Source organism: Nyctibius grandis, chromosome 3 (genome assembly GCF_013368605.1).
Source record: "Nyctibius grandis isolate bNycGra1 chromosome 3, bNycGra1.pri, whole genome shotgun sequence".
In the NCBI taxonomy this organism is placed as follows: domain Eukaryota; kingdom Metazoa; phylum Chordata; class Aves; order Nyctibiiformes; family Nyctibiidae; genus Nyctibius; species Nyctibius grandis.
This window is the reverse complement of record NC_090660.1, coordinates 11,624,517-11,650,488: the sequence shown is the minus strand read 5'-3', so window position 1 is coordinate 11,650,488 and position 25,972 is coordinate 11,624,517. Positions and strand designations below refer to the sequence as shown.

Sequence of the window (25,972 nt, the reverse complement as noted above, 5' to 3'; positions counted from 1 at the left end):
CATTAAAAGCATGTAATATCTACTCAAGTCCAAGTTGTTCTTATGACTTAAAATAGCAGTTAATTCCTGGATTTTTTCATTCAGTTTTATTACAGACACTATAGAACATTAAGTTCATTTGCACATGTAACACTTTTGATTGCAAACATTTTCTGGTACTTGTAACATCTATTCATAACCTATTCTCAGAAGGACAATCTGTCCCTTGTCATAGTATGATTATTATGACATGTCATTTGTGCTGCCAGTTCGCCTCTATGTTCCCTGATAAATTACCAGCTTTATGATGGATTAAGTTGAAACAGAGGAGAGTGTAATTTCCACGTAACCTTTTTTCTGCAACCTCTGTTGCCAGTTTGTGCCCTACTGCAAATGACTTTCCCCTTCAGCCCAAAGGGGGTGTGTCAAGCATAAAACTCTGGATTCTGGCATCATTTTTACCATTTCAGAATGCATTTTAAGAGTTGGTGAAAATCTGATAACCCCATCCACCAAAATTTGTGGAAGGCATCATCCTCCTGACTGAACTGAATTTGAGAGGAAAGACTGTGCCCAAAAGCTGTGTGTCACGAGCATCAGCAAAAGCAGCTTTAGAAACCCTCTTGTGCCATGGGAAGGTATCTTTAATTTTAGCTTTGAGAGGCAGCTTCTTCATCTGAAATAACCTTATTTTCTGCCTTGCCCATATAGTTCTCGGTCTGTCTGGTAAGATGACAATTAATTTCAATTACTCTGTGGACTCTTGTACACTCGCAGCTGAATCAAGGCCTCGGTTTGTTCAATGTAGGTACTAAAGAGCTATTAAGTGGCAATATCTCACCCTGAGCTAGAACTGCATCTGTGACAGAGCAGTGAAAAATCACCGTGTCCAAAAAGACAGTGTGTGAGACCAGTTCCTCTGGGACACCCAGTTCAGCTTCAGACTGTAGATTTATGAAATGAAATGCATTAGACATTCTTGCCAGTGTCTTCTAAATCTTATAAAACATATTTGAGTCAGAAAACATTTATCTTCCATAAAACTTGTCAAGAGAATTGCTTTTTGTCTAAACTTTAACATTGCCTAAGGATAGAAACGCTTAATATTTATAGCTCTGCCTTCTCTCCGTCTCTCTCACACATATGCCTATATTATAGAAATGTGTATACAATGGTTTGAAGTTTTTTTCAGATTTTTGTTTTAACTGATAAGTACAGAAGAGTGTACTGTGGATCTGAAAACACGCTGATAAAGATGTAACTCTTTATTTCAAAATCAAAGAGCCTGGGATGACAGAGGAGAAGCATGCAGTTTTTTCCCGCTAGATTTTGCAGGACAGATTTCACTTTTTTCTTTCTAGATTTTGTCTGTACCATGAGTCACTCATATACTTAAATTCTGTTTTTTCATTATAATCTTTCCTCACTAGAAACGTTGCAAGCTATAGTGGTGTAATTTTTTTGCTGTTTTGATCACATAAGGATGATGCAGCAGTAATTGCAAGTGCTTGTACTGGTGAGCTCTGAATTAATCAAATCTATGTGTTAAGATACGTTTATTTTCTTAAAACAAGTACTTGCTTAGCTGTAGCTTTGTTCTCTAATTTTGTTGCAAAACATGAAGCTGATTATAAATGGACTGTTTGAAATAACAGTGTTCTTTTTGGTAAATAATGCTAAAAAAATTTGTGGTGTAGACCACCTGACCATGTTGGGTTTTTTGCTAATGACCCAGAGGAATTTATACACAATGGAAATATCCAGTGACCTTGATTCGTCTTTCTTAAGTATCCTGCAATACTGCATGTATTTCAGAAGTGCTTTGCTTAGACAGCTGACTTCGTCAAAAAGCTGTGGAAAATGCTGATTTTAATCAGGAAGAATAGAAAACACCAAGAAAAATGAGGGGCTTAAAATAGAGAGTAGTATTATCAAGAAAGTGGATGATTCAGAAAAATCACAATGAGATGAGAAGCTGCCTATTTCTAGATCACTAGTTCAAATAAAGATCTGGCGTGGTAATTTGTAAATCTTGTTGCCATATGATGATACCTCCTTAGTAACCTAAATTGGTGAACCACTTTGATATCTGCTACCCCATGGGCACACCCGTAAAGATGCATCTGTAACCTACATACATCCTTCACAGAACAGGGAAGCACCGGATGGTCCTGGGCGCTGAACTACTTTTTCTCCTTTCATTTTTGCTTCCAGAAGGCACTTAATGAACTTGTACTTGGATGTACTTGTGTATATATTGTTTTAAAATTAACTGAATGATCCAGTGGTTGTGTTCACCATTGGAATTTTTTTATTTCTTTTTTTTAGCAATGTTAACAGAATTTCACAGCATTTTAGTTTCTCTTGGAAAATTAATTCCAGGTTTTTTAATTTCCTACCTTTCCTTTTAAAAAGAGTTATGCAAAAATTAGGTTACAGAGAAAACAGATTTTTAAAAATGAAGTTAATAAAATTAAAATTATTAAAGCATATCAATAAGTTAAAAGTTAATTGAAAGCTTTTAAAGGCTGTAGTGCATTTATGTGTTATTAGGAGAATTCAGGTGATGAATTCTAAAACTACTTCCAGGATAAAAACAATTTTTACATCAAACTCATTGAAGTCTAATACAAAAATTCACAAGCCGGTTCTTCGTGAATCTTTCATACTTTGTGGTACAAAACATGGATTATCACTAAGGAAATGGAGCGCCTCTCTTCAAAGCATCCAGTAAAGCTGTGCATCTCATTGTTGGTTAGTCTGCAGTAGTAAATGTTGCAATTAACAAAATGATTTCTTTGAAGAAAGAGAAATGTTTCAAGTTGACTCAGTAGAAAATCATTTCAAGAGAAGAAGGCAACATTTTTTCAAGATGCAGAATGCCTCTGGCTTAAATATTCAAGGGAATTGAGGCTACTCAGCACTCGGTAAGGTCTGACCCAAATTTGTGTGCCTCAAGTGCAACTTGGCCAGCACATCTGATTTCCCACCTATGTCCTTGTGGAAAGTAAAATGGGAGTTCGACATAGAGAGGGTGTCCAACAGGAAAATGTTCCTCACCTTTTATACAGCTGTTGCCACTGCTGGGACTTAAGAGAGAGCGCAGTTTCGGCTGACTCACAAATAAACCTGAGCAGCCATCATTCTTGCCTGCCAGTCTCTCATTCTCATTTCATATTGGAAAAGCAACATGAGCTATTAGATATAAATGGCTTGGGAAACTTGGTTCTGTTCCTGACTTTTCCTTTCACCTTTTGTTTGACTTCGATCTTCACCTCCTCATGTTCCTGTTTCCCTACTTGTATTGACATGTTCCTTGGTAAAGGGCTTTGAAATCAACACATAAACAGAGCTAGATGGTAGCAGTACTGACGACAGGTCTGAACCTAGTAAGCTGCAGGAAATGATCAATCACACTTTATGTGACAAAAGAAATATGATGTTAGCTCCCCTTCAGATTGATCTCCAGTACATGGCTGGAGTGAGCAGCCGAGTCAGGAGAAGGGATATATCGTCACTGCAGCCCCCACAACCTATAGCTGTGCAAACAAACCTCCCAGGCTGTAGCTCCCTCCCGTTGTTATTCTCACCAGCTCACAAACTCTCTTTTCTCCAAGGCCAGCTTCAAATGCTCAGTCCCCTCCGCTTCAGAGGGTTGTGCCCTTGCCTTCCCCTCATGTCAATCAACATCTTCTTGCCCAAAAGAGTGCAAGTCACGCTTTCCCTCTGCCTTTCTACATTCCTCCTCTACAATCTATACCTTTTCTTCCTCCCACTCTCTTATTCCACCTTTTGCATTCAGGTAAGACATTTTCTCCTTACTGCCTGCACGCCAGTGGAGAGGTCACACAGACACCAGACTGAAGACACGCTTATCACTCTGAGCAGCTGGTGCAATTCCCACTAAGCCTTGAGATGCTATTTGCTGCAGATCTTTTGTTCTCAGTCCTGGCTGCCAGTATTTCTGCCTGTGCACTGTCCTACCACTCCCTATCAAGTGTTGTACCTTAAATCTAATGTATACTCAGTTTAAACCCATTAGATGTCATGCTGGTCATGAAGATCTTTCGGTCCTTGTTTTTTCTCAAAAAGGGATGAAAGACCACTACTTTCCTAAATACAGTGAGAGAAGCGACTCAGTCTTCCATTGAGCTGTTTCCTTTAGTTTATTTCTTTCTTTTTCTTTCCCAGCAGCTCTGGTTTACACACAGGTGACAGCATTACAAAAACAGGACCTGGGGGCCTTCCAGACATGAGACAAGTGCCAACTGTTGTGATCGAATGTGATGACAATAAAGAAAATGTGCCTCATGAAACTGACTATGAAGATTCTTCCTGCCTCTACCCAAGACAGGAAGAGGAGGAAGAGGAAGATGAAGATGAGGATAACTCATTATTTACAAGTAAGAGTCATTCCATTTTTTCTTTCTCATTAATTTAATTTTTCCTCTGAACTCTCAGTACACAAGGGAAGCACAGGGCTTCTGAATTTTCTTTCTTGAACGTGGCTTTTGCATCTTTCAGGGCTTGACTACATGGGGACACTTGGTAAATTAATCCAAAACAACAAGTAGTATGAATTTATAGTGATTTCCCTAATCCACATGAATCCCTGTCTGTGTAGCTATCAGACAGAATTCAAATGACTGTTTTTGACTTACATTAGTTCACTTCCAAATTGACTTTTGCATTCACTTTCCCAAATGTCTGTGGTGTAGAGAAACCCCATCTTTGGCTTATGTCAAGATCAGCTCAATAGAGTTACTTCAGGAGGATGAAATAAGTGCCAGTGATAGAGAATCAGAGCTTTTATATATAGTAAGTATTAAATCATGTAAGAATCATGAGTCTGCGCATACTTTGAAAGGGGTCATGATCAGACAATTGGGCTCAGATAAGAAGAGAAGAGGTTAATTGATAGCCATATCGCAGTTACAGTCTGGAGAGGGACCTGTGACCCCTTCCTGACCTGTCTGAGAAACCCATCTCATGCCTTGGTGTGGCATCATAGGACTATCCCATAAAGACAAAATACCATACTTTGTGTATGACAACTGCTTGTCATCCTGCAGATCGAGCTGACATTTCAGGCCCTTGGATTTCTTTTCTTTGGAAAACTGGGAGCAGTACAAATGAACAACACCCTTTTTAAAACACACACTAAGAAGTTTCGAAAATGGGCATATTTCATTTCCTCAGAATCCTCCCTTGCCCTGCAAGTGAAACTAATCAGTCTTTGCTTTTAAACTAAGAAACAGAGCAGAACTGCACTATCTCACACTCTACTGCCAAAGCCCAAAACCTGTCATAGGTTTGTGTCTTTCTGTCTGCTTGTGTCTGTCTTCCCTGCTCAAACTGCTTTGGATGCAAGTCTAGGAAAGCAAGTTTGAGCTGTGAAAGGCCATTGGTTTTCACAGTGTCTTTGCCACTGTCACTACCCAAGAAGCAGTGTCAATTAATGTACGTAGAGATCTGTGCTGCTTCTGGTTGACTTTTGATTCCTTCTGGTGCTAGCTTGGATGTCTTGATATTACATTGCAAGAGGGTGATACACCTCTCTCTCTTTCCACATGCTGTAGCTCTGCTGCCTGCCCAGATTCTGAGGCTGAATTATTCATTCCATTACGTGGTCAGAAACACTATGCTAAAGAAAGCTACAGATGCTATTTGCAATTCTGAACAAGCCCTTCTTCTCCACTCCCCTCTGTGGAGCAATATTTTAGTTTCTTTTTCCTGTATACCTACCAAATTCAGCTTTTCCTTATTATGATATGACTTGAGGTTAATCGAGCATGTGGAGTTAATGGACACCTGTTTTCCCACAGTCCATACCAGTGTAAATGAGAGCCTATATCCTCCCTTGGCTAGTACTTCTTTGCCTACTGCATGCTGTAATGAAACGAAGACACCTCCTTTGGCAGAACCTCTCCTCTCTCCCACAGGCTCCCTGGCAATGAAAGTCTGCAGGAAGGACTCTTTAGCAATCAAACTAAGCAACAGGCCTTCCAAGCGAGAGCTGGAAGAAAAGAACATCCTCCCCATGCAGACTGATGAAGAGAGGCTCGAACTTAGGCAGCAGATTGGGACAAAGTTAACAAGGTAAGAGATGAACATTTTTCTAGCTTTTGCTTTTGGAAATATGTGGTGGGATGCAGTTTGTAAACATTTGTCTCTCTCTGTTTAGTCTGTAAACATTTGGGATCTGTTTGTTCACAGTGTTCAAGAGGAAAAGCCACTGGGGGAAAAAAAGGGATCTAGACATTATTTCTGCTCCAAGATAACTTCCCATACAACTCTCCATTTCATTTTCCTGGCATATTCTATGGGATCTTTGGTTGTCTTAAGTATCAGCATGAACTGTGTGGATTTGGTTGGTTTTGGTGCACCACTGGGAAAAGTTCAGCTTTGATAACATTTTAGAATGTAGCGGCAGGTGCCATTTGGTAGGCTGTTAGTTTGTCAAAGGGCAGAGGTATAACTTTCTCTTCTGACTGCATCTCCTGTTAGTAGCTGAGTCTTTTCCTGATCCAAAAGGCTTGCATCCTTCAGTACCTGCTTTTGTTGGGTCAGGTTGGACAGATTTACCCTGTCTAGACTCTTTCTTCTTCATAACAGTGTTACTCACCAGCTGTTCTGGTTTTCTGTAGTGCATGGGGTATAGAGGGGTGGCCATTAAATGTGGAAGATTTCTGTCAAGAATTAGTAAACTGAGGTCAGGTAGAAATGTCTAAGAACCTCCTGTCCTCCAGCCGTGATTTCTGTAATGTTATGGTGTCAACTTGGTGGTGTGCAGAGCTGGTGAATGCTGTTAGTTGCCCTCCAGTGTGACTCTGACAAAACCACAAGGAGAAGACAATCCAGTTGTTAGGAATTGACTTGTGGGTTTTCTTTTTTTCCTTTTTTTTTTCTTTTTTTTTTTTTAGTGGATGAGATAAGGGAGGAACACCACTACCATGTTCTAGAGACAGGAAGAATAGGAGCACGTGGTAAATACCTCTTTCAGCATTTTGTCTACATTTTTTTCATGGCCTCGTTTATCACCTCTTTGAAATAAACTAACCACATCTTTCCAGTCTGTCTTTGAAAGTCTTTGTGCTGGATCATGCTTAGTCTACTCCAAGACCTGTCCAATTCTTCAGTATTCTTGTTGAAGAGCCTCAGCAGTGATGCCCAAAGTATGCAAAATGGTGCTGTGCTGTTGCTGGTACTGGGATTTTTCAGTCTAGTCTTTATTCAGCCTAATACCTTGTTAGACTGTAGCTGCGCATGGAGCTCAGGGTCCCAAAGAGCAGCATGTGATTGCAAGGTTCCAGTGCTTTTATGGTTAATTTTGAACCCTTTTGAAGTGTGTGAAGAGTTGAAATTTTTGTCTCTTAGCATATCTTACTGTGCAGTGCTTGACTTTGCAATGACATTGAACAGCATTTCCACTGTGTTGCCTGTTTGCCTAAATTACTTAGGTCTCTCAGAAGTTTTACAGCTCTGTCTGGTGAAGGTAAATGGTGTCATTTGCAAACATTGACTCTACACAGCTCACTGTGCCCCAGGTGATTTTGATTATAAATACTTTATATCTCTCTTCTCCAAAACCTGCTGTTTTCCCCATTAAAGAATGTTTCTTCAGCATATCTCTTTTTAACAAGGGAAGCTAATTTTGGCAATACCCAGAACCCTTCCTGTGTAAGCCCCATATTCTCACAATGTTGTTGTTCGTTCCCCCAGTTGCATCTCTGCTCATTCAGTCTGAGGTATAATGCTTGATCTTGTCTTCCAATATAGCTAGGACTTAGGGGCAATCACAAATAGTTCAAATAATTAAAACTGTGTATATAAGAGCTCAAAAAATAGCTGAGCCACTGTTGTTTCATTCCTGTTTTATACCAGTGTAACATCACTGAAATTGGTAGAATTTCACAAGCCTTACCTGGCATAATATAGTTGCCAGTCTGACCTTTTAATTACTGGTATTTACAACTTAGTGTCTCATCCTTTTGAGTAGTTAAAAACAATCAAGAAACAGGAGGAGAAAACAACTTTTCTCATCACTAATACGCAAAAAGCCACAGATGTTTCAGCAGCAAAAAGGAAGGTACCTGTCTTACCGGTGCTTTGTATGTAAATGTGATGTATCCGTGTGCACAAACTGATGAATATTAGATTGAAATAGAGAGAATATTTCAATTTGGACGGTATTCCTTTATCGTCCAGACTTCATTACTGAATCCGTCCTTTGCCATTGCTCAGTAATTGTCACACAGCGATGCAAATGCCAAGCAAAATTAAAGTAGTGAAGCATTTACAGTCCTTAGAGAGGATGCTAGATGCAGACTATAATTGCAGCTGGCGATTTTGGGTTTCAGAGGGATTTGTACTGTTCCACCAATGGTCCCCTACGGTTCAAAATAGCCAGCCAATGAAATCACATATGCTACTTACAGAAGCAAAAAATGCAGAATAAAAACTTAAGCAGATACTTGTTGTCTGTAGTGGATCCATTAATTTTCACCAAGAGGATGATTAGGATACTTCAGTATTTATGCATAATCCTCACAGTATTTAGTTTGGAAGAGCTCGTTGGCTGTCACATTTGGCAGATCAGAATTTAGTACTATAAAGAGAACATCATTTTTAAATACGCTTATTGCCAGGCATATTGAGAGATTGACCATTGATGTATTGTGTGGGACCAAAATCATCCCAGGTGTTGTACCTGCAGCCTTATTAGAGTTGCACCAGTAGTCAGTTTGGCTCAGAACTGTTTGTTCCTGTCCTGTTTAAATGTAGCTTGGAACCTCTGAACCTCAAATTAGTCCCAGAAAATTGTTATGACTTTATTATTGCATCCACCAACTGGTAGAGAGACTCCAGAGCAGACTTCACCATGTCGCCTGTTTCCCGTGCTGGGAGAATGGTGCACTGACTTCCATTAGACCAATTGTAGGGGTGAGGCTGCAGACACCATATCTTACAAGCAGGATCTGGCCCACTACACACCTGAGTATTAGCTCAGCCATGAGACAAATTAAGACCTTTGTGCCTATCATTTTACATTTTACATGAATGTAGTGCTTCACTGGTGTGTATCCTGTATCATGGCTCAGCCCATGTAGATCCAAGTGAAAATGGAGCTTTTTGCCCAAGATGGCAAAATATGTCCTAGCAAAGGCAGGAGATCCCACATCACGTGAATTCCAGCCGCATGAACAGGCTACTGCACCATAGACTATTTCTGGGCAGTCTTTACACAGCAATTACAGCAGCTAATTAGAAGACTTCCTCCTCTAACCAAACTAGAATGGACTACTCTAAAATGTGATACCTACTATGAAGCAAGGAGCAAGGAGTGAATTAAGATGCAGAACTTCAGCTCATAACCACATGTGACTTGAGGACAGGAAATGCAGGCTGGAGGCCATGTCCTTGGCTACTAAAAACCCTTACAGCTCCATTAACTTCTACTGTGAAATGCAGACCACCTGCACTAGGTAAATGTTTAAGTGGGTATGGTTTTCTTTTTTCCTGCCTGCTCAGCTTCTCCCAAATTCCTCATCCATTTTATCCCTCTGGTGCCTGCACAGCTTCACAGCTGCTCAAGAAGTGCGTAAGTGACCATAAGACAGAAAGGAGAAAACAGGAGGAAAAACAGGACTCTGAAAGTTAACAGGCAGACGGAAAAGACAGACTTCTGCCTTCTGCCTGTCTCTCTGGCTGTGTTGAACCTGCTGGGAAGAACTGCTCCTTTGGTTATTCAGGTTAGAGCAGGGGGCAGGAGGACCTAGATTTAACTTTCAGTGGCTATCAAGGTGAGAGGAGTGGGGCATATCTGGGCTATGAGTGTAAAGCAAGGACTCAGACAGGCTCTGGATCTGAGCTTGGATGTTCTCCCAGGGACAATGATAAAGGCATGACCTGTCAGGAGCCCCTGGTGAGGAGGAGGGCCAGCACTGATGGGTGATGCACAGCAGAGCCTCATGTCTCCCAGAGACACTGGGACTGTCCCCTGGTACTGAGTTGGGTGCTTCAGTGACAGTCCTTGCACTTCTCTTTCACCAAGGAATCATAATGGTGGTTGTAAGAGAACACACGGACTTCCTCAATCAACATATTATTTAGTAAGCACAAGAGCCCTTTAGAGAAAATTTACCTATATATTTCTGTATAGCTATACACTACACCAGACTTTGCTGAGGACTTATCACTCCCTTGAACTGGGTAGACCTGGTTTCTTTGCATGTCTTTCACAAAGTCTCTCCCATACCTTGAGAGAACATGTGGCTTTAGACTATGACTGATGTGCCACGCATCCTACAAGAGAGGCTTTCTGAAGCACTCACATCTTTTTTTGAGTCTCTTAACCTCCCAACTCTAGTGAAGGTGCTCATTAGCAATTAGATACAGGAGTATTAAAGCTGAGAGTTTGGTCCACTTCTTCTCAAGAATGCATGACAGCGTACTTATCTGGTTTTCCTGAATTGCTTCCATCCTGGCTTTTCCTACCTGCTGGAATAGGATGATCTAATCGTACAAAAAATCTGGTCATCCAGTATTGTTATCATCACCATCATGTTGCTAATAATGAATGCTAAGGGAACTTCTTGATATTCACGGTATTATTAGTGGTCAGGATCATGTCTGTCTCATCAGCACACTCCTACCCACCTTGGGGCAGAGGGCAGGCTGGCTGCAGGTCATGGGGCAGGGAAGATACGTATGGGCTGACCACAGGTGAGCAGTGCATGTCAGGGGGCTGCTGCCCATCACTGGCAGGTGCCACACGCAACCCAATAAGATTTTGCAGCCCAATAAGCTTTTGTGCTGTGCTGCTGCCAAAAGCTGTCAGTTGTAATAGTCACATTTAACCCAAGACCACGCTCAGTGTGAAAGCGAAGACAGATGAGGTGGGGGAGCAGCCCTCTGCACAGTAACTAGATAATTAAATAGAAAATTATTATATTAGAAACAAATAAAGAAGAAAGTAACTTCTTGCAGTGTCCACACACTACCTTTTGCCTCTCTTGTGACTTTGAGTGATGGACATGCCATTGCTCAGCTGAATCCTGTGACTGTGTCACTGTATATGTTCTGCTGGCTTTAAAGCAGTGAATCAATGGCAAGCTCCTCTGTCAGATATACAGCAGAGTTCTGCTTTGTTTTTCTGTATAGTCCTAGATTTATTCACTACAACGCCTTATGGGGTGCTGTCCTTACACCAGCAAGTGGAAAATCTTGATCTGAAGCAATATAAATAATATATTGCAAGTATCATGAGGCAAAGGATAGGAGGTATGAAAATAGATCACAGAGACACTGGCTCTGTGCATATGGCTGTAAATATGTACGTGTGAGATATGGACATGCACACCTGCTAGATGTGTTTATAGTCCCATTGATGCTTTGCAAATAGTACTGAGATGTCTGTGACTGAGAAATATAGCATGAAAAGTCATAAATCTTTGTTATGGAGTGGCAGGTTTGACAGATAATGGTCACCTACTACCTCAATCAGAAAGGCCATCTACTCTACACATACCCTGATCAATACTACGTCTTCCTCATCTGTACTGAAAAATACTGCCTAGAAACAGAAATTCTGTGATGAAATGAACTTGGTGAATTCCCACAAGTATAAAAAATTACCATTGATTTTTAAAATGTCATGCGGCAGCTGTGAGGTCTTTAGACTTGTTCACATCAGGTGCTAGTTGTCCGTGTGTCCCTCTGCATGAGGGAGAGTACTCAGGAGACAGAGCAATAGAGTATGTTTGTAAACAGAAGGAGAGACGTGAACCAGAAAGAAGAGTAGAAAAAGTGGACAGTTTGGGAAAAGGGTTGTGTCTTTGGCATCACCATGAAGGTGACAGAGATATTAGCAGTGCTGAGGAAGGGTCAGTCTGCAAGGCTTGCACAGTCGTTAAAATGCACAACAGTTCCTTCAGAGGCCTGAGGGGCCTGAGTAGGCCACAGTGATCATTTTGATTTACTAAAAAATTAGTGAGGAGATTCAGCTTCTTGAAACGGTTAATTATTTAAAGAGCGTTGCAGTCCCGTTGAGAGGAGGGTTGATTCAGCCAGAGGATGGCAGCAAGATGGCCCCCATCAAGCACGGCTGAATCTCCTCATGGCTGTTCCCCATCCGGCACTGCGGAGAGCGTTTTGTGCCCTCCCCGTCTGTGAGTCATTTAGGGATAAAAAGAATGGGCAGACAGCAGGATTAGGCTTTATTCACAGACCTCATTTTGTTGAGTAACATGAAATAATTTCTTCCTAATTACCTCTGACGTCTGCAATTCTCACACTTATTGTTAGCTTCCACTAATGAGAGAAAAGCAAGTGCCTAAAGCAAGAGCTCATCCCCAATGGCAGCGTGGGCGCGCACGTGTGTGTGTGGAGCGCGCCTCTTCGCACGTCGGGTGCTGGGGATAAATCACACGGAAAATGGGATTGTGGTGAACAAGCTCATCTAAATCCTGGATTAGAGAGGGTGATGCGACAGCGCTAGATGCATGAATGGGGGCGACCGAAAAAAGCCACGAAGGGCTGAGCCTGGGTTTTAGCTGCGATGGTACCTAGGGAAAATGGCATTTTTTTTCCTTTTAGTTTAGCTTCGTGAGGAAGCTGTACATCTGTGGGAAACCCCAAGGGAGCTGTCTAAATTGCCCTTAGCATCAGGAGGAAGGCAGCAAAAGCAGGTGATTATTTATGGGCAACAAGCTGAAAACGAGTTATCATTACACATCTGGACTCAACTGCCAGGAATAAATACTCTGAGCAGAACTGATCTGAGTCCTGTGCAGGGGTACAGATGGGAGATGGGCTCTCAAGGCCTTGTTAGCCCTCTTTTCTGTGATTGACGTCCTGGCGAGCTCTGTTGCACTGAAAGGAAAGGTGGCTTTGTAGTTAAAACGCTCTGGGAAGGCTGCATCTTCCACGGGCGTCCCAACCTCAGCCAAGCCACTGAAAGAAACACATGTGCACATATATGTATATACATCTAAGGTATGTTGGGGTCTCCAAGTGTACATATGTACCTATGAAATTTGGAGAATTCCAGTAGTCTACAAACTCTCATTGACAGCAAAGTTTCTGTGCTTTCAAAAAACCACACAGCTATCGGGATCTCTTTAGACATTTAACTCTGTGTTTCAGTAGGACAAGGATCCTCATTTCTGAGCACGGTTTGGACTTATCTCTTTATATTAGTAATTTTCATAGCTAACATCATCATTCATCACAGAAGAAGGCAAGTCTAACATCACAAATGATGCTATTGCTATTGTTTTGATATGAGTTTACAACTAACAGCAGGAATTTGCTTCATCTGAGTAATTTATGGTTCGGATTTGCTATGGCAGAAGGTCAGTGGAGCAGTCCAGGGAAGGGGGAGGTGACAGTGGGTAATGTCACTGCAGAACACATCACCTCTACATGCTCCTTCGTTTGTGGGATGAACACAGTGACCTTGACCTATGATCTGGATGGGGCCTGGCAGAGTGACCTCTCCTCTGCCGCAGCTCCACCTCGGCACGGATGAATCCCTGCCTCCACCAGTTTCGCTCAACAGGCGCCAGCAGATGTTTTGCTATGTAGGAAAGTAAAGCCTCGCAGAGCGGATGTAGTCTGTCCTTGGGCAGATGTGTCTCTCCCTGTTAGAAGGTGGGGCTCTAAATGTGCCGAGACAATTTATTTATGTTACTATAAAGGAGGAGGAATGTTGCGCTGAGGAGCGGAATGCTCTTAATGGTGGACAGCAGGGAGCAGGAAGCGGCATTTGAGGGCAAGGTCTCTCCAGAGGCACCCATGGGGCCACTGATGAAATGGAAGGCATCTTCTCTGTGTCAAAAGTTCATTTCAATCAGCGATGTCACCAGCCCGGGAAGGTATTTGTTATTCCTGGGGTCTGTCGCTGCTCCCGTTGCCGGCTCTGATGGAAGCAGTGCAAGTCACTCCGCGCTGTCGTTGCAACATCTGTTTCTCCCATCCTTTCTCTGCAGAAGCCGAGGCAGAATAAATACATTATGGGGTTACGATTTCCCCTTCATGCTTCCCATCCTCTTCAGCCCCCTGACCACAGTCTGCATTTGAGGTCTAATTCAGGCTGTCAACACAGCCGAGACAAATATATTTAGTCTACCTTAGTTTCCTTTGCAGTTTCAGTGGGGTGTGGTATCCTTCATTTTCTGCTCCAAATTGATTGCCGTGTTGCTTTTAGTTGTCAAACCACTGTCAGCTTTTACCTCCGAGGAAGCCACCTTTCTCTGCTGGGCGAAATAATTCATGGTGATATAATGCAAGCTTGTGGCAGGTATGAAATAACACATGTCAGTAACAGAAATAGGCTTTTATTTCTCCAGTAAACAAAAGGCTGCATGGAGTCCATGCAGTGCTCTCTCTTGAGTAAAAGAATGACAAATATTAATAAAAACAGGTGAAACAAATGCAAGCAAGGAAGTAGCTGATTCAAAATATTATATTCTGGCTTTAAAAGAAGAAGACAAAGGTGGGTGGTTTGGTTTTTTTCTTTTGCTGGTTAGTGCTGACAAATTTAGCAGCTCCATTAAGAACTAGCTCATAAATTTCCACTTTGAAAAAAGTGGAAATCTAACCATAAATCTTCATATTTTGTGTCTGCTGATTGTGGGGAGTTAATCACAAGCACAACAGTTGCGCAGTTTGGATGACCTTGTAATTTCCGTAAAGGAAACAAATCAGGTGGCAGTACAAGTACATAAAAGAAGCAGACTGGCAGGAATAAATTTCACTTCATAGGCTGATGATTGTAAAATGGAGAAAGTACTTTTTGAGCAAAATATTTAACCTCTCAGAAGTTACAATTTGCTTTTTTTTCCCCTCCAGTGTATTATGGCCTATTTGGCAACACGTGCAGGATATTAACATAGGTAATCCTTGTTAAGGAGTCAAACACATAAAACCAATTTTTTATCCTGACTCAAATCAGCTTTTAAATATATATGTGCTGATATATGTGCACTGTGACTATTACTGTGAGCACAAGCAGGACTGCTAGAGAAGTAAGTCTAGCTTGTGTGCGTGGTCATCTATCTATGTCCCGAAATGCAGGATTTTCATACACAGGTTATTGTATGTGAGTAAATACAGGTGACTTTCTGAAGAGCTGGCCCTGTAGTAAACAGGATCTAATGGTTTATATGTTTCATATAGGACTAAATGTCTTTTGGACAAACGTACCAAGAAAGTTAAGATACTTACCATTACACCTGATACAATTATGTAAGGTTGGAATTTTGCATGTTTTCCCTAAGACATAGTGATAACACAAGGATCACTTAGACATGAACAGGGACTTTTTTTGCATACGTGCAGAAAAGTTACAACTCGTCTTTTAGAGGCAAGCGCGGATGAGAATTATGCTCCTATTTCAGTGCACTGGGATTCATAAGGCACTGCACAGACCATATGTGGTGATTAAACTAAGTCCTTAGCCTCAGACCTGACCATGTACAACTACCATTTATGTTAATTACATTAGTGAAGAGGAAGTGTTCTCATGTGCAGTAGACCACATCAACATGTCTCTAAGTATGCAGCTGTAATATTCATTGCTTGCCTTTCTGATGATAAATAATTCTCAAACCAGCAAACTGCAGGGAAAGCACATTAGCACCAGGGTAAATTTAGTGACCTGCTTCTTTACTGACACCCCCGAATTCAGCAGGCAGCAACACTAATGGTTAATGAGTAATTAATAAAAGAAGCGTTCAATATATTGTATTTGCTAAATGAGCAAGCATCTGTAACGTCAGGCTGGACTGTTTATGCTGCAAAATATCTGAGTTTTTCAGCATGCTGGAAAAGTCTTCACGATTTCCTTTGTTGCAGTAATCAAGACAGAAATGGTCTTCCTGCCGCCCTGCAATCAACGGGCTTTGATTTAAAAGCTAGCCTTGCAAGCAGGAGACCCTGATCTCAAACAGCGGAGGCTGCAAAGGCGCCAGCGTGCTCCTTCAGTGGGGAATAGGAAAACAGGAACGCTGCCTGGACCAGGGCCCCTTCTCCTGCACATGCACAGGGACTTCAGTTACCTGGTGGGATGGTGGATGGCAGCATTTGGGGGACCTCAGTCACCTGGTGGGATGGCAGATGGCAGCTTGGTTGCACCCAGGCCCTGTGGGGGAGCGTGCAGGGAGATGTGAACTGCAAGTAAATGCTATCCTCAGGAGGCCCTCACAGAAGCTACAGGGAAAGGTCCTTGGCCATCTGCCATGAAGGTCTTTTCACAGCCCCATCAGGTGGCTCACCTTCAGCTAAGCCTGTGAGCAGCGTGAACAAGCATCTCCTTTGGCATGTTTGGCTGCGCTGGGAAGTTGGAGCACCCAAACTGTGGTCCCTTTCTTTCCTAGAGCACTCTCTGCCCCAGTGCAAGGACTTCCCTGCCCCAATATCCCAGCTTTCAGCTGTAAAAGAAAGAGGGCAGACAGCCCCTCTGACAGGAATTGGTTTGTTTGGAGTCAGGTTTACGGGCACACTGCAGCTGCACATCAGTGTCGAAGTGGGGAGCAACTTCCCTGACGGGAGTTTGGTGCCTTCTTGAAGCTCCCCATCAGGACATTCTCCAGGTGATCCCAAAACCTCCCTCTCCTCCTTTCAGGGGAAGGAGTGGCTGATGTCCCAGGGCCAGAACATCCCCAGAGACTCCTTCCACTTTTCCCAGTTAACAACTGAGTGCAAATGCCTGGTGTCCTTCACCCTCAGGCTGAGCCAGAACCATTAACCCTTCCCTTATTTGAGCAGACATATATGCTGCAATAGAGAGACCTGGGCAATTGCAGGGATCATAGAGCTGTGTGATACTCCACCATCCATTTCATCTTCTTCCTCAGACTAGCAAAGAAAATCTAATACTCTACTGCAGTTAGAAGAGCTGCCAACATTTTGCACTGCACTGTTTAATTCCAGTGAGTTAAGGGCTCCATCATGTTTTCTAATGTAACATGACAGATGAAAAAAGGCTCTGCAGCAGTGAAAAGATAGGATTTTTGCCTCTGAAACCCATCACGTGTGACACATTTTTGGGAGGCACTTTTATTTCCCTTTGTCTTGACTAATTCGTCTCTTCAGAGTCTTTATTCTGTCTTGTTTCTCCTTGTATTTCAGTAGTGCTAGTAGTCCCCCTCCACCCCACCCCAGTTCAAGATACTGTACAGCACTTGGCCTCAGTCTGAAGGATTTTGGAGCAGATATAAAGACAGTGATGGGGAAATGCAAGGCATCAGTGGGGAAATACTAAGCATCACAGCTCACTTGTCTCAGTGTCCTCCTTGATCATTCCGCACTTGACTGCCTCAGATTTAATTCTCCCACCTGCCCGTCACTGTGCCTTGCCTTTCTCTCAGTTCTGTGCACTTGTCACTAGACATGTCATGTTTTGACAATTAGGGCACGTGTTAAATTCTTCAAGAGAGAACAATGCTGCCTCACTATTCAGCGTAAAAGTATATCTGAAAGGATGAATTTGACCCAGCAGTACTAAAGATTTAGTGCCAACTTTATTTTCTTTAATGTTTCTTTGATTGATCATGGAAACTGGGAGAAGTATCCAAAGACTGGAGGAAGGCAAATGTCATTCATATTCAAGAAGGAGGAGTGAGGGAATTGTAGGCCGGTCAGCCTCACCTTGATCACTGGGAAGGTGATGGAGCAGCGAATCCTGGAAACCATTAACCAAGCACGTAAAGGACAAGAAAGTCATCAGGAGTAATCAACATGGATTCACAAGGGGAAGTCATGCTTGATAAACATGATGAACTTCTACAGTGAAGTGACTGGCCTGGTAGACAAGGGGGGAGAAGTAGATAGTGTCTATGTAGACTTATTGTCTCCCATAAGATCCTCACAGTGAAGTTATTGAAGTATGGGCTGGATGGGCAGATGGATTGAAAACTGTCTGAATGACTGGGCCCAGAGGCTAGTGATCAGTGGCACAAAGTCTAGTTGGAGGCCAGTAATTAGCAGTATACCCCAGGGGGTAAATACTGGGTCTAGTCCTCTTTAACATCATTCATTAATGATCTGGATGATGGGCAGAGTGTACTCTCAGGAAACTTTCTGGTGACCCAAAACTGGGAGGAGTGGCTGATGCACAGAGGGTCTTGACAAGCTGGAGAAATGGGCTGACAGGAATCTTATGAAGTTCAACATAGGCGAGCGCCAAGTTCTGTACCTGGGGAGGAACTACCTCATGCACCAATATATGCTGGGGGCCGATCAGCTGGAGAGCAGCTTGACAGAAAAGGATCTGGGGGTCCTGATGGCCACCAAGTTGGACATGAGCCAGCAACATGTCCTGGAGGGAAAAAAAGGGCTAATGGTATCCTGGGCTGCATTAGAAAAAGTATAGCCAGCAGGTCAAGGGAGGTGATCCTTCCCGTCTACTCAGCACTGGTGAGGCCACACCTGGAGTGCTGTGTCCAGTTCTGGGCTTCTCCATACAACAGAGATACGGGCATATGGGAGAGAGTCGAATGAAAGGCCATGAAGATGATTAAGGGACTGGAGCATCTCTCCTATGAGGAAAGGCTGAGAGAGCTGGGACTGTTCAGTCTGGAGAAGAAAAGGCTCAGGGGAATCTTATCAATGTGTGTAAATACCCGAAGGGAAGGTGCAAAGGGGACAGACTCAGGCTTCCCTCAGTGGAGCCTGGTGACAGGACGAGAGGCACAAACTGAAACACGGGAGGTGCTATCTGAACACAAGGAAACATTTTTTTCACCGTGAGGGTAACCAAACACTGACACAGGTTGCCCAGAGAGGTGGTGGAGTCTCCCTCCTTGGAGATATTCAAAAGCCATTTGGACACAGTCCTGGCTCTAGGTGACCCTGCTTGAGCAGAAGGGTTGGACCAGATGACTTCCAGAGGTCCCTGCCAACCTCCACCATTCTGTGATAGCACAAAGCATCAAAAGAGCTGACAAAGTCTTTGTGTATGAGCAGCATCTTTGCCTTTTGAAGTGCACAACATTGTCGGATGATTTTTTGTGTGCCTTTGGCACTGCAGAGTTGCCAAGTTCTGTCTCAGACTTTCCCAAATCCTGACTCCCTTCACTCCCTCCAGTCTAAGGTTACTGTGAATATGTCTCATAAAGCTATTCTGATACAACGCTTCACAGATTTCTCCTGCTTTGGGTTATTGCACAATGGCCGTGCCAGCACAGACAGTTTAGCCAGGTCACAAGCTCTGACAAATGCCTGGCTATGACATGTAGACCGTAAAAGTCTCTAGCTCACTTCAGTTCCAAGAGAGTATGGGGTTAGCCCTTGAGATCAAACTCCTCATGTTCCACACCGTGGAAAAAATTACCAGGACTCAGTTCCTAAACAAGAATATCTCACAGGCACGCTGTATTCACATGGAAATCAACTCCAGATGCCCAGCTTCCCTCAACAACCATTTCTCTCAGCCTGCACCTCCCTATCCCCTCAGTCCACCTCTGCCGCAGAAAAAAAAAAAAAAAAAGTCCCAGTTTCACTTCCAAGAGTTTTTCAAATTCCTCGCACCCTTATATAGCTCTTTTCTCCTTTTCTAGCTATCCGAAGCAGAACCTTAAGATGTGCTTTCAAACCTTTCTGTCTCTGTGTGGATCCAGAGACAACAAACAGGAATTTATTATTCTTTCTCAATTTGGGGAACTGGGAGCTTGGTCCTCTCAGAAATGTCCCAGACAGCCTGCAATGGTGCTGTCTGGTATCTATACAACAGCAATGATCTCCAGTAGTGCAGAGTACAGCAATGTTCTAATGGCTCTAGTAAGAAAATAGGATGGAAGCGTGTATTCGATGCACGTTTTTGCCCAAACCACTGCTCATCAGAGTTTGAAAAGCTGACAGAGTGTAGTAGTTGTGAGACACTTTTTCCCCCCTCTTCCTTAGCAGCTGGTGTTCATTAGCTGCACTCAGCAGAGCACCATGGCTGTCAAGCAGGAGCAAAGTTGTTATTAGCACTAGATAATCTCCAGTCGTGAGAGTGGGCTTAACACCCAATAAACTATAAGGTACGGATGTAAATTCAGTATGCTTGTAAAGCAAAACACAAGTCCACATGGCTGTGGCCAGTGGGGGCTGGAAGGAGGGGCTGAGAGAGCGTGTTCTTTTACTTCAGCTCAATGCTGGTGCCTCAGAAATTGCACTTTTTAAACTAATAATGAAGTTGAGCAGAACTGGGAAGCAGGCACTGTATCCGTTTGCCCAGGCCATCCTAGCCAGCATGATTTAGTACCAATCTGCAGCCTCTCATAGCAGTAGGTGCAGTTTCCAATTTTACGGACACTTTGTGCATCATCGATACATGTCCAGAAGGGATCTTTGTCAGGGTGACTGTGCTGATTCCCTTTGCTACCTCTCTCCAAGCCCCCTCTTCTTGCCTTCACTGGAGCTGGATATGCAGAAAACAAGTGGATGCCACAAAACCAGGGCACTGAAAGCCCAGGACAGAGGTATTTCAGTCCTGGCATCTGAGCATGCCCTGCAGGGAAACCCAGGCTTCTCCTATGGCGTGTCAGCAGCCATGAACAAACAAACTTTGCTCGTCTTGCATACAAAACATTTTAAATATTAACTCTCTTCAGCCCCTCTGCCTGAATGGCAGCTACATAAACTATTCAGACCAGTAAGGAGCTCAAAAAACAATCAGCAATTTAAGGCAGTCTTTCTTTAGAGGACAAACAATTGCAAAAATGTGGGGTTTAGTAGCACCCTCATTTGAAATGTCACAGGGAAGACATCTACAACAGTGTCCCAACAGGGTGTAAGAAGTGAAGTGTCTGAACTGTAAAGGAGAAAGGGCTCTTCAGGTCAGCTGGGCCAGGAACAGGTTTCTCTCCCATTTTATAGAAGGAAGATGAAAGATATTGTTGGGCATTCCCTCCCCCTCGGTAGTTCAACATTAGCTCTAATTAAGGAAAAAAATAATGAAAAGAATACTGGTCTCCCCGCAGCAGCTACATTGTGGTAATGAAGTAGATTTTTACATTGATAAAGTGTCAGGGGGAGCTGGGGAATGAGCAGGCAAGAGTACAGGCACCTGATATTAGTTGGAAAACTAAGTGGAGAAACTTCAGTAAGGCTTGAACTGAGCCCTCGAAACTTCGGGGAGAAAATGTAAAAAGCTGGTGGCACACTATGCAGAAGACAAAGAGAAAGGCTGCAGCCTGTTCAGCGTAGCAGATAGGGTTTGAGTGTCCCTCTGGAAGTGCTTTGTTTCGTGGGTTTTTTTTTGTTATTTTGAAGTTGAGTATTTGCCTGGAAATAGGATCTTTGTTACTTTGGAGATTATTGATTCCTGCTGCTAATTCTTTATTTGATGTAATAAGCCTCTTTGTAACATTCCAGTTGTTTTGCTGTGGAAATACTTACAAAGTAACACAAAAAAAAAGATTTTCACTTTATGGTCCAAATTTAGCCTCTGGGTAATTACGTGCATCTCAGTAACTTCGAGAGAGGAAAATGCAGATGGGTCAAGAATTCTCCCACCTAAAAAATACCTTGTCATGCTTTTAGGCCACTGGATTTAAACCTAACGGTGGTGATACATCTGTGAGCAAATCATGTCTAATACCTAGTCAGAATAACAACTGTGCAGTTTCCTAAGGCATGGGGTTTTTTAATTTTAACCAGGTGAATAATTTCTTCTTACCACTAGACATTAGTGGTATTTTCTGTCTCTGGTGCAGCATGTTTTCATTGATGGTCCACGAGATGCTACGATTTAAAAAAAAAATATTTCTGGACTTTGCTAATGCATAGAGACAGAAGTAGGCTCTGGCAGTGAAGGTGTTAAATACACACCAGCTGGAAGGGGACAGGTTGTGTTCCTGAAGGAGGTGGAAATTTATACAACGGGCAAATCTCTGGGTAGAGTGGTGAAACATGAAATCCTCTAGAAAAGTAAGAAATTAATTCACAAACAGTGGTGCAGATACAAAAGAATCACAGAATCACAGAATCAATCAGGTTGGAAGAGACCTCTGGGCTCATCGAGTCCAACCATTGCCCTGACACCACCCTGTCAACTAGACCATGGCACTAAGTGCCATGTCCAGTCTTAAACACATCCAGAGATGGTGACTCCACCACCTCCCTGGGCAGCCCGTTCCAATGTCTAATGACCCTAATCAACATTGTAAAATGCATGCAAAGACCCAGCCTGGTCAGCAGGTATCACAGATCCAGATGTGACCATTAAATGGCTAGGAATGACCCAGACATCTGCACTGCAGCTGGCAACACAGCTTCTGAGGAGAGCTCTCCCTGTAACCTGCTTCAGTAGATTTGTGCTTGTAATTACCGTAGCAGTTACTGCAAGAAGAGTTGTATCTACTGGAGTTGGCTGAATAAGGGATTTTTTGCATTTGGTACTCAAATGGAACAAAATAATTAACAAGTCGGGTAGGGAAAACTGAATAAAAATATCAATTGAGGCATGAATTTTTTATTACAAACTGAAAACTAGTATTTCAGGTCAGAATCAAATATTTTATCCAATGCATTTTTTAATGCTTTTTAAATTTTTTTTTTAAGAAAAGTATGTCTAGTGAATTGTTTTCTCAGCTGAAACTACTCACTAAGTTTGACCTCACCTTGCAGATAGTTTCTGACCTGCTGGAACTCAATTTTTTGGCAATTTCACTGTTTGTCACAAACGTTTCACCCAGCCCTAATTATTAACTTTGAAGTGAACGTTTTAGGCCACAGCCCTTTGCAATAAGTCACTGCTATTTATCACCTGCCTTTCATGCAGTCTGGGAGTCTGAAATCCCTCTGGCACAAAACAGTTAATCACTCTTAAAGCTCTCAAATTTGCTCACTTCCAGGAATTTTCCACTTCAGTAACAAGACAAAGTATGGGCACCATGCTATTTCCTATGCATCTTTTCTCCTAGAAGCTTAATTATCGTGGTTTTGAATTGCTAACACTGCCAACGTCTGTAACAAAAGCGTTTCTTTGCAATGCCTGTATTGTGGCTGTTCCGAGTCGCTGAGTATTTTAGCTTTTGATTCATTTCTCAGAAAGTGGATAAGTTGTGCTTTTTTGACATTACCAATGTGAAGTGCCTGTTTGGAGATGAATTTGATTTCTGCAGCATTGTTTGTTTGCCTTTCTTCATGCTGGCACTGGTAAAATGGTCTATAACAAACTAACAAGGTCAGGGAATAAACATAATTCCTCTCTCTCCGTTCTTTGAGTGGTCTGTAGCTGCTGCAGTTACAGAGCAAACTTTTTCAAGTTGGCCATGTAAGTGTTGAGCTTACCATCAGCAGGCTGGTGAAGCTCCTCACCCAAGTTCCCTTTGTAAAAACCAACAGCTTTTTGCATTTTGGATTGAGATTTGCCACAATGCTCGCAGATTATTTGGACTGCCAACCAAAGCTGGTTTGTTTGTTTATGCATTTTAAATGTCCCTGGCTTGATATTTTAGGATTACGGTTCTGTTAGTGCGTATGTCAATAAGAAGATAGGGTCCTGTTGCTTTTTTAATTTGACAAGTTGCATACTGACAGTGCTAAAAGTGTAAGATACCTGCTAATGCACAGGCTATGTACATACAGTCACTGTGGTCCGTATATAATCACTGTGTAGTCACTGTGGCCCACAGAGGCCCATCAGGACATATGATCTTCACACTAGCTGAATATAGGGAAAATGGTTCCTCCATTATGCTTTTTTAGTCCTTAACCCTTTCACAGGGTCAGCAGCTGCTTCTCAGCATAGGCAAAATGTAAGTTTGTGGCAGCAGATTTCTCAGAAGAGGATCCTTAGAGGAGAGAGGTGCTGGGAAAGATCAGTGGGGTTTTAGAGGGTTGTAGGAGGTTTGGGGATTGGGGCTGTGCTCCCGTTGCCATCCCTCAGCCTCCCTCTGTGGCTTCTTCCCTGGCCCCACAGACCTTCTTCCCACTTAAGCATTGCTTCCTCTTTCCATCCTGAGGCCACCACACATGCACAGGAATAACTGCTTTATTCCTCTATCAAACCATGCTCAACCATGCGAGCCTTCCTGAGCACGAGGAGTGGGGCAGGGGGACATGCCAAGTGGGAAGGGGGCTCTGTTATTCTGGCTCTTGCTTGGAGATGGCTCTGCTTTTAAGAGTGTAACTTTTATGGTAAGAAGCAGCCACGTGCTGGAGACTGGAGGGATACCCCAAATTTGTTTAATCCAAGTTGCTAAGAACACCAAGTCATAACTGGCTTGGTTGGGTGACAGAGAGCTGAAGGGGTCTGGGCCCCTGCCTCAGGTCTGTTGTTTGGCAGAACGGTCCATAGGATAGTCCAGGAAGCTCTTCAGCAGCAGAAGACTTGGGACACCTTTGTGAATATATTAATGGTGATCTGGTCTTCTACAGATCTTCCAAATACAAGGTTACACCTCAAAACTGAGTAAGTGCAGAAGGTGGCAAGAGAAGCCTCCAAAGACCAGTGTTTGGAGGAAAAGAATATTGTATTTAACCAGCAAAAAGTAACTTACTATGAGGAGTAAGGCAAATAATGTTTCTAAGGTTTAGCATCTAGATCTTTGCTTCAAAAATGCATCTTTAAAGACTTGTTGCTGTATGTTTGTTCACAGACACAAAACCACATTACTATAGAGAGAAGAGATTTTAAAGCAAACTAGACACAATAATGCCTATAGATAGCAAGCATATCTGTTCAGCTCTGATTTATTTTCATGGTGCCATTTTATTCAAGTCATTCATGGATTGACCTTGAACTGTGAATTAAGATCTCTTTGGCTTTGTAAAATCAGGTTTTGGTTCAATCTTATTACCTTTGGAGAAGCAAGTGTCTTCTCACAATGCTGTACAGACAACAGAAGGCCAATTGCTAACATTTTAGAACATTTTTTTTCTTTATTACAATGGGTCCTAACATCCATCTGTTTTTTCTGGCATGCTTTAGAGTTTCAACCAGCATTTAGTACATTTTTCCCTCTGGATTTCTAGTACTCAAAAATTTCCCATTTTTATTGTTCCAAAAATATATTCTTGAATTAGATACATAGTAAATTCCCTCCTCTAAAGAAGATTGTTCTTTGTTTCCTACTGCAGTTGTTGGATATTTTGTTCTTGGGATTAGGGTAAGAGATTTGAGAATTAATGCTGCAAAGCTCATGTGGTGTAAGTATCTTAATTCCGCCATGTCCTTTTTTTTTAAATCATTTAAACTTGCATGATCATATTTTATATGAACAGTCAGCATTTGGCTAAAAGATTTGATGTTAATAAAACAGTACAGTAATAAAACAGAGGAGGCTCCATTTTAGAGCTTGAGGTGTGAGACGTGAGCTTGCATGATCTTGCAATGTTCCACATATCAGTAGGCATTTTGCAGTTAGTGTTATTGAAAAGGAGGCTGAAATCTGAATTTGTGTGTCTACCACCACTTGGGTCTGTCTTTAGAAAAGAATAAGAAATTAAGTAATTCCTTGGTGTCTGCGTTGTGATACTGTGGTCTAATGAAAGACTGATGACTTGGGTATGTCATTATCCACACTGTTTCTACTCAGAGTCATAGGACTATCTAGTCATTCCTTTATTTCTTTTAACAAAATACAGAGTTCATGGCCCAAGATGATTCTGCTTTATTGGGGTATTTTAAAGAAATATGTTCTGTATATGATAGGCAGGGTTTTAATTTAATGCAGACATAATGAATTGTCGAAATCTACATTTTGAATGTGATTCTCTTACCCCAGGAGACCTAATCTGGGCAGCCTGTTCTTTCTTGGGGAGCTTGTAACTTTCCCAAGAGTAAATCAAAATCATAATAAATCAATCCCTCAGTCAGCTGAAACAGAAAAGACTGCATTATTTGAGCTATGAGTCAAAAATGGATTCACATGGGCTAAAGAATGAGAAAACAAATTGGTCAGGTTTAGAGTTTTAAACAAAGGGCCAGCTTGGTTATATTTTTCACAATCCACAGATGCTTGAGCAAGCAGAAAATTTGCTGATTAGTTTTCCTAAA

The 25,972-nt window shown here is 42.3% G+C and overlaps 1 protein-coding gene across 1 annotated transcript in view; it reads left to right on the top strand.

Moving 5' to 3' along the window:
- PHACTR1 (phosphatase and actin regulator 1) overlaps positions 1 to 25,972 on the top strand; it is a 320,783-nt gene that overhangs the window by 267,754 nt on the left and 27,057 nt on the right. Inside the window, exons 8-9 of the mRNA XM_068396426.1 lie at positions 4,174 to 4,382; positions 5,922 to 6,078. Of these exons, the coding sequence (XP_068252527.1) occupies positions 4,174 to 4,382; positions 5,922 to 6,078 (366 nt within the window). The remainder of the gene's footprint in view (positions 1 to 4,173; positions 4,383 to 5,921; positions 6,079 to 25,972) is intronic.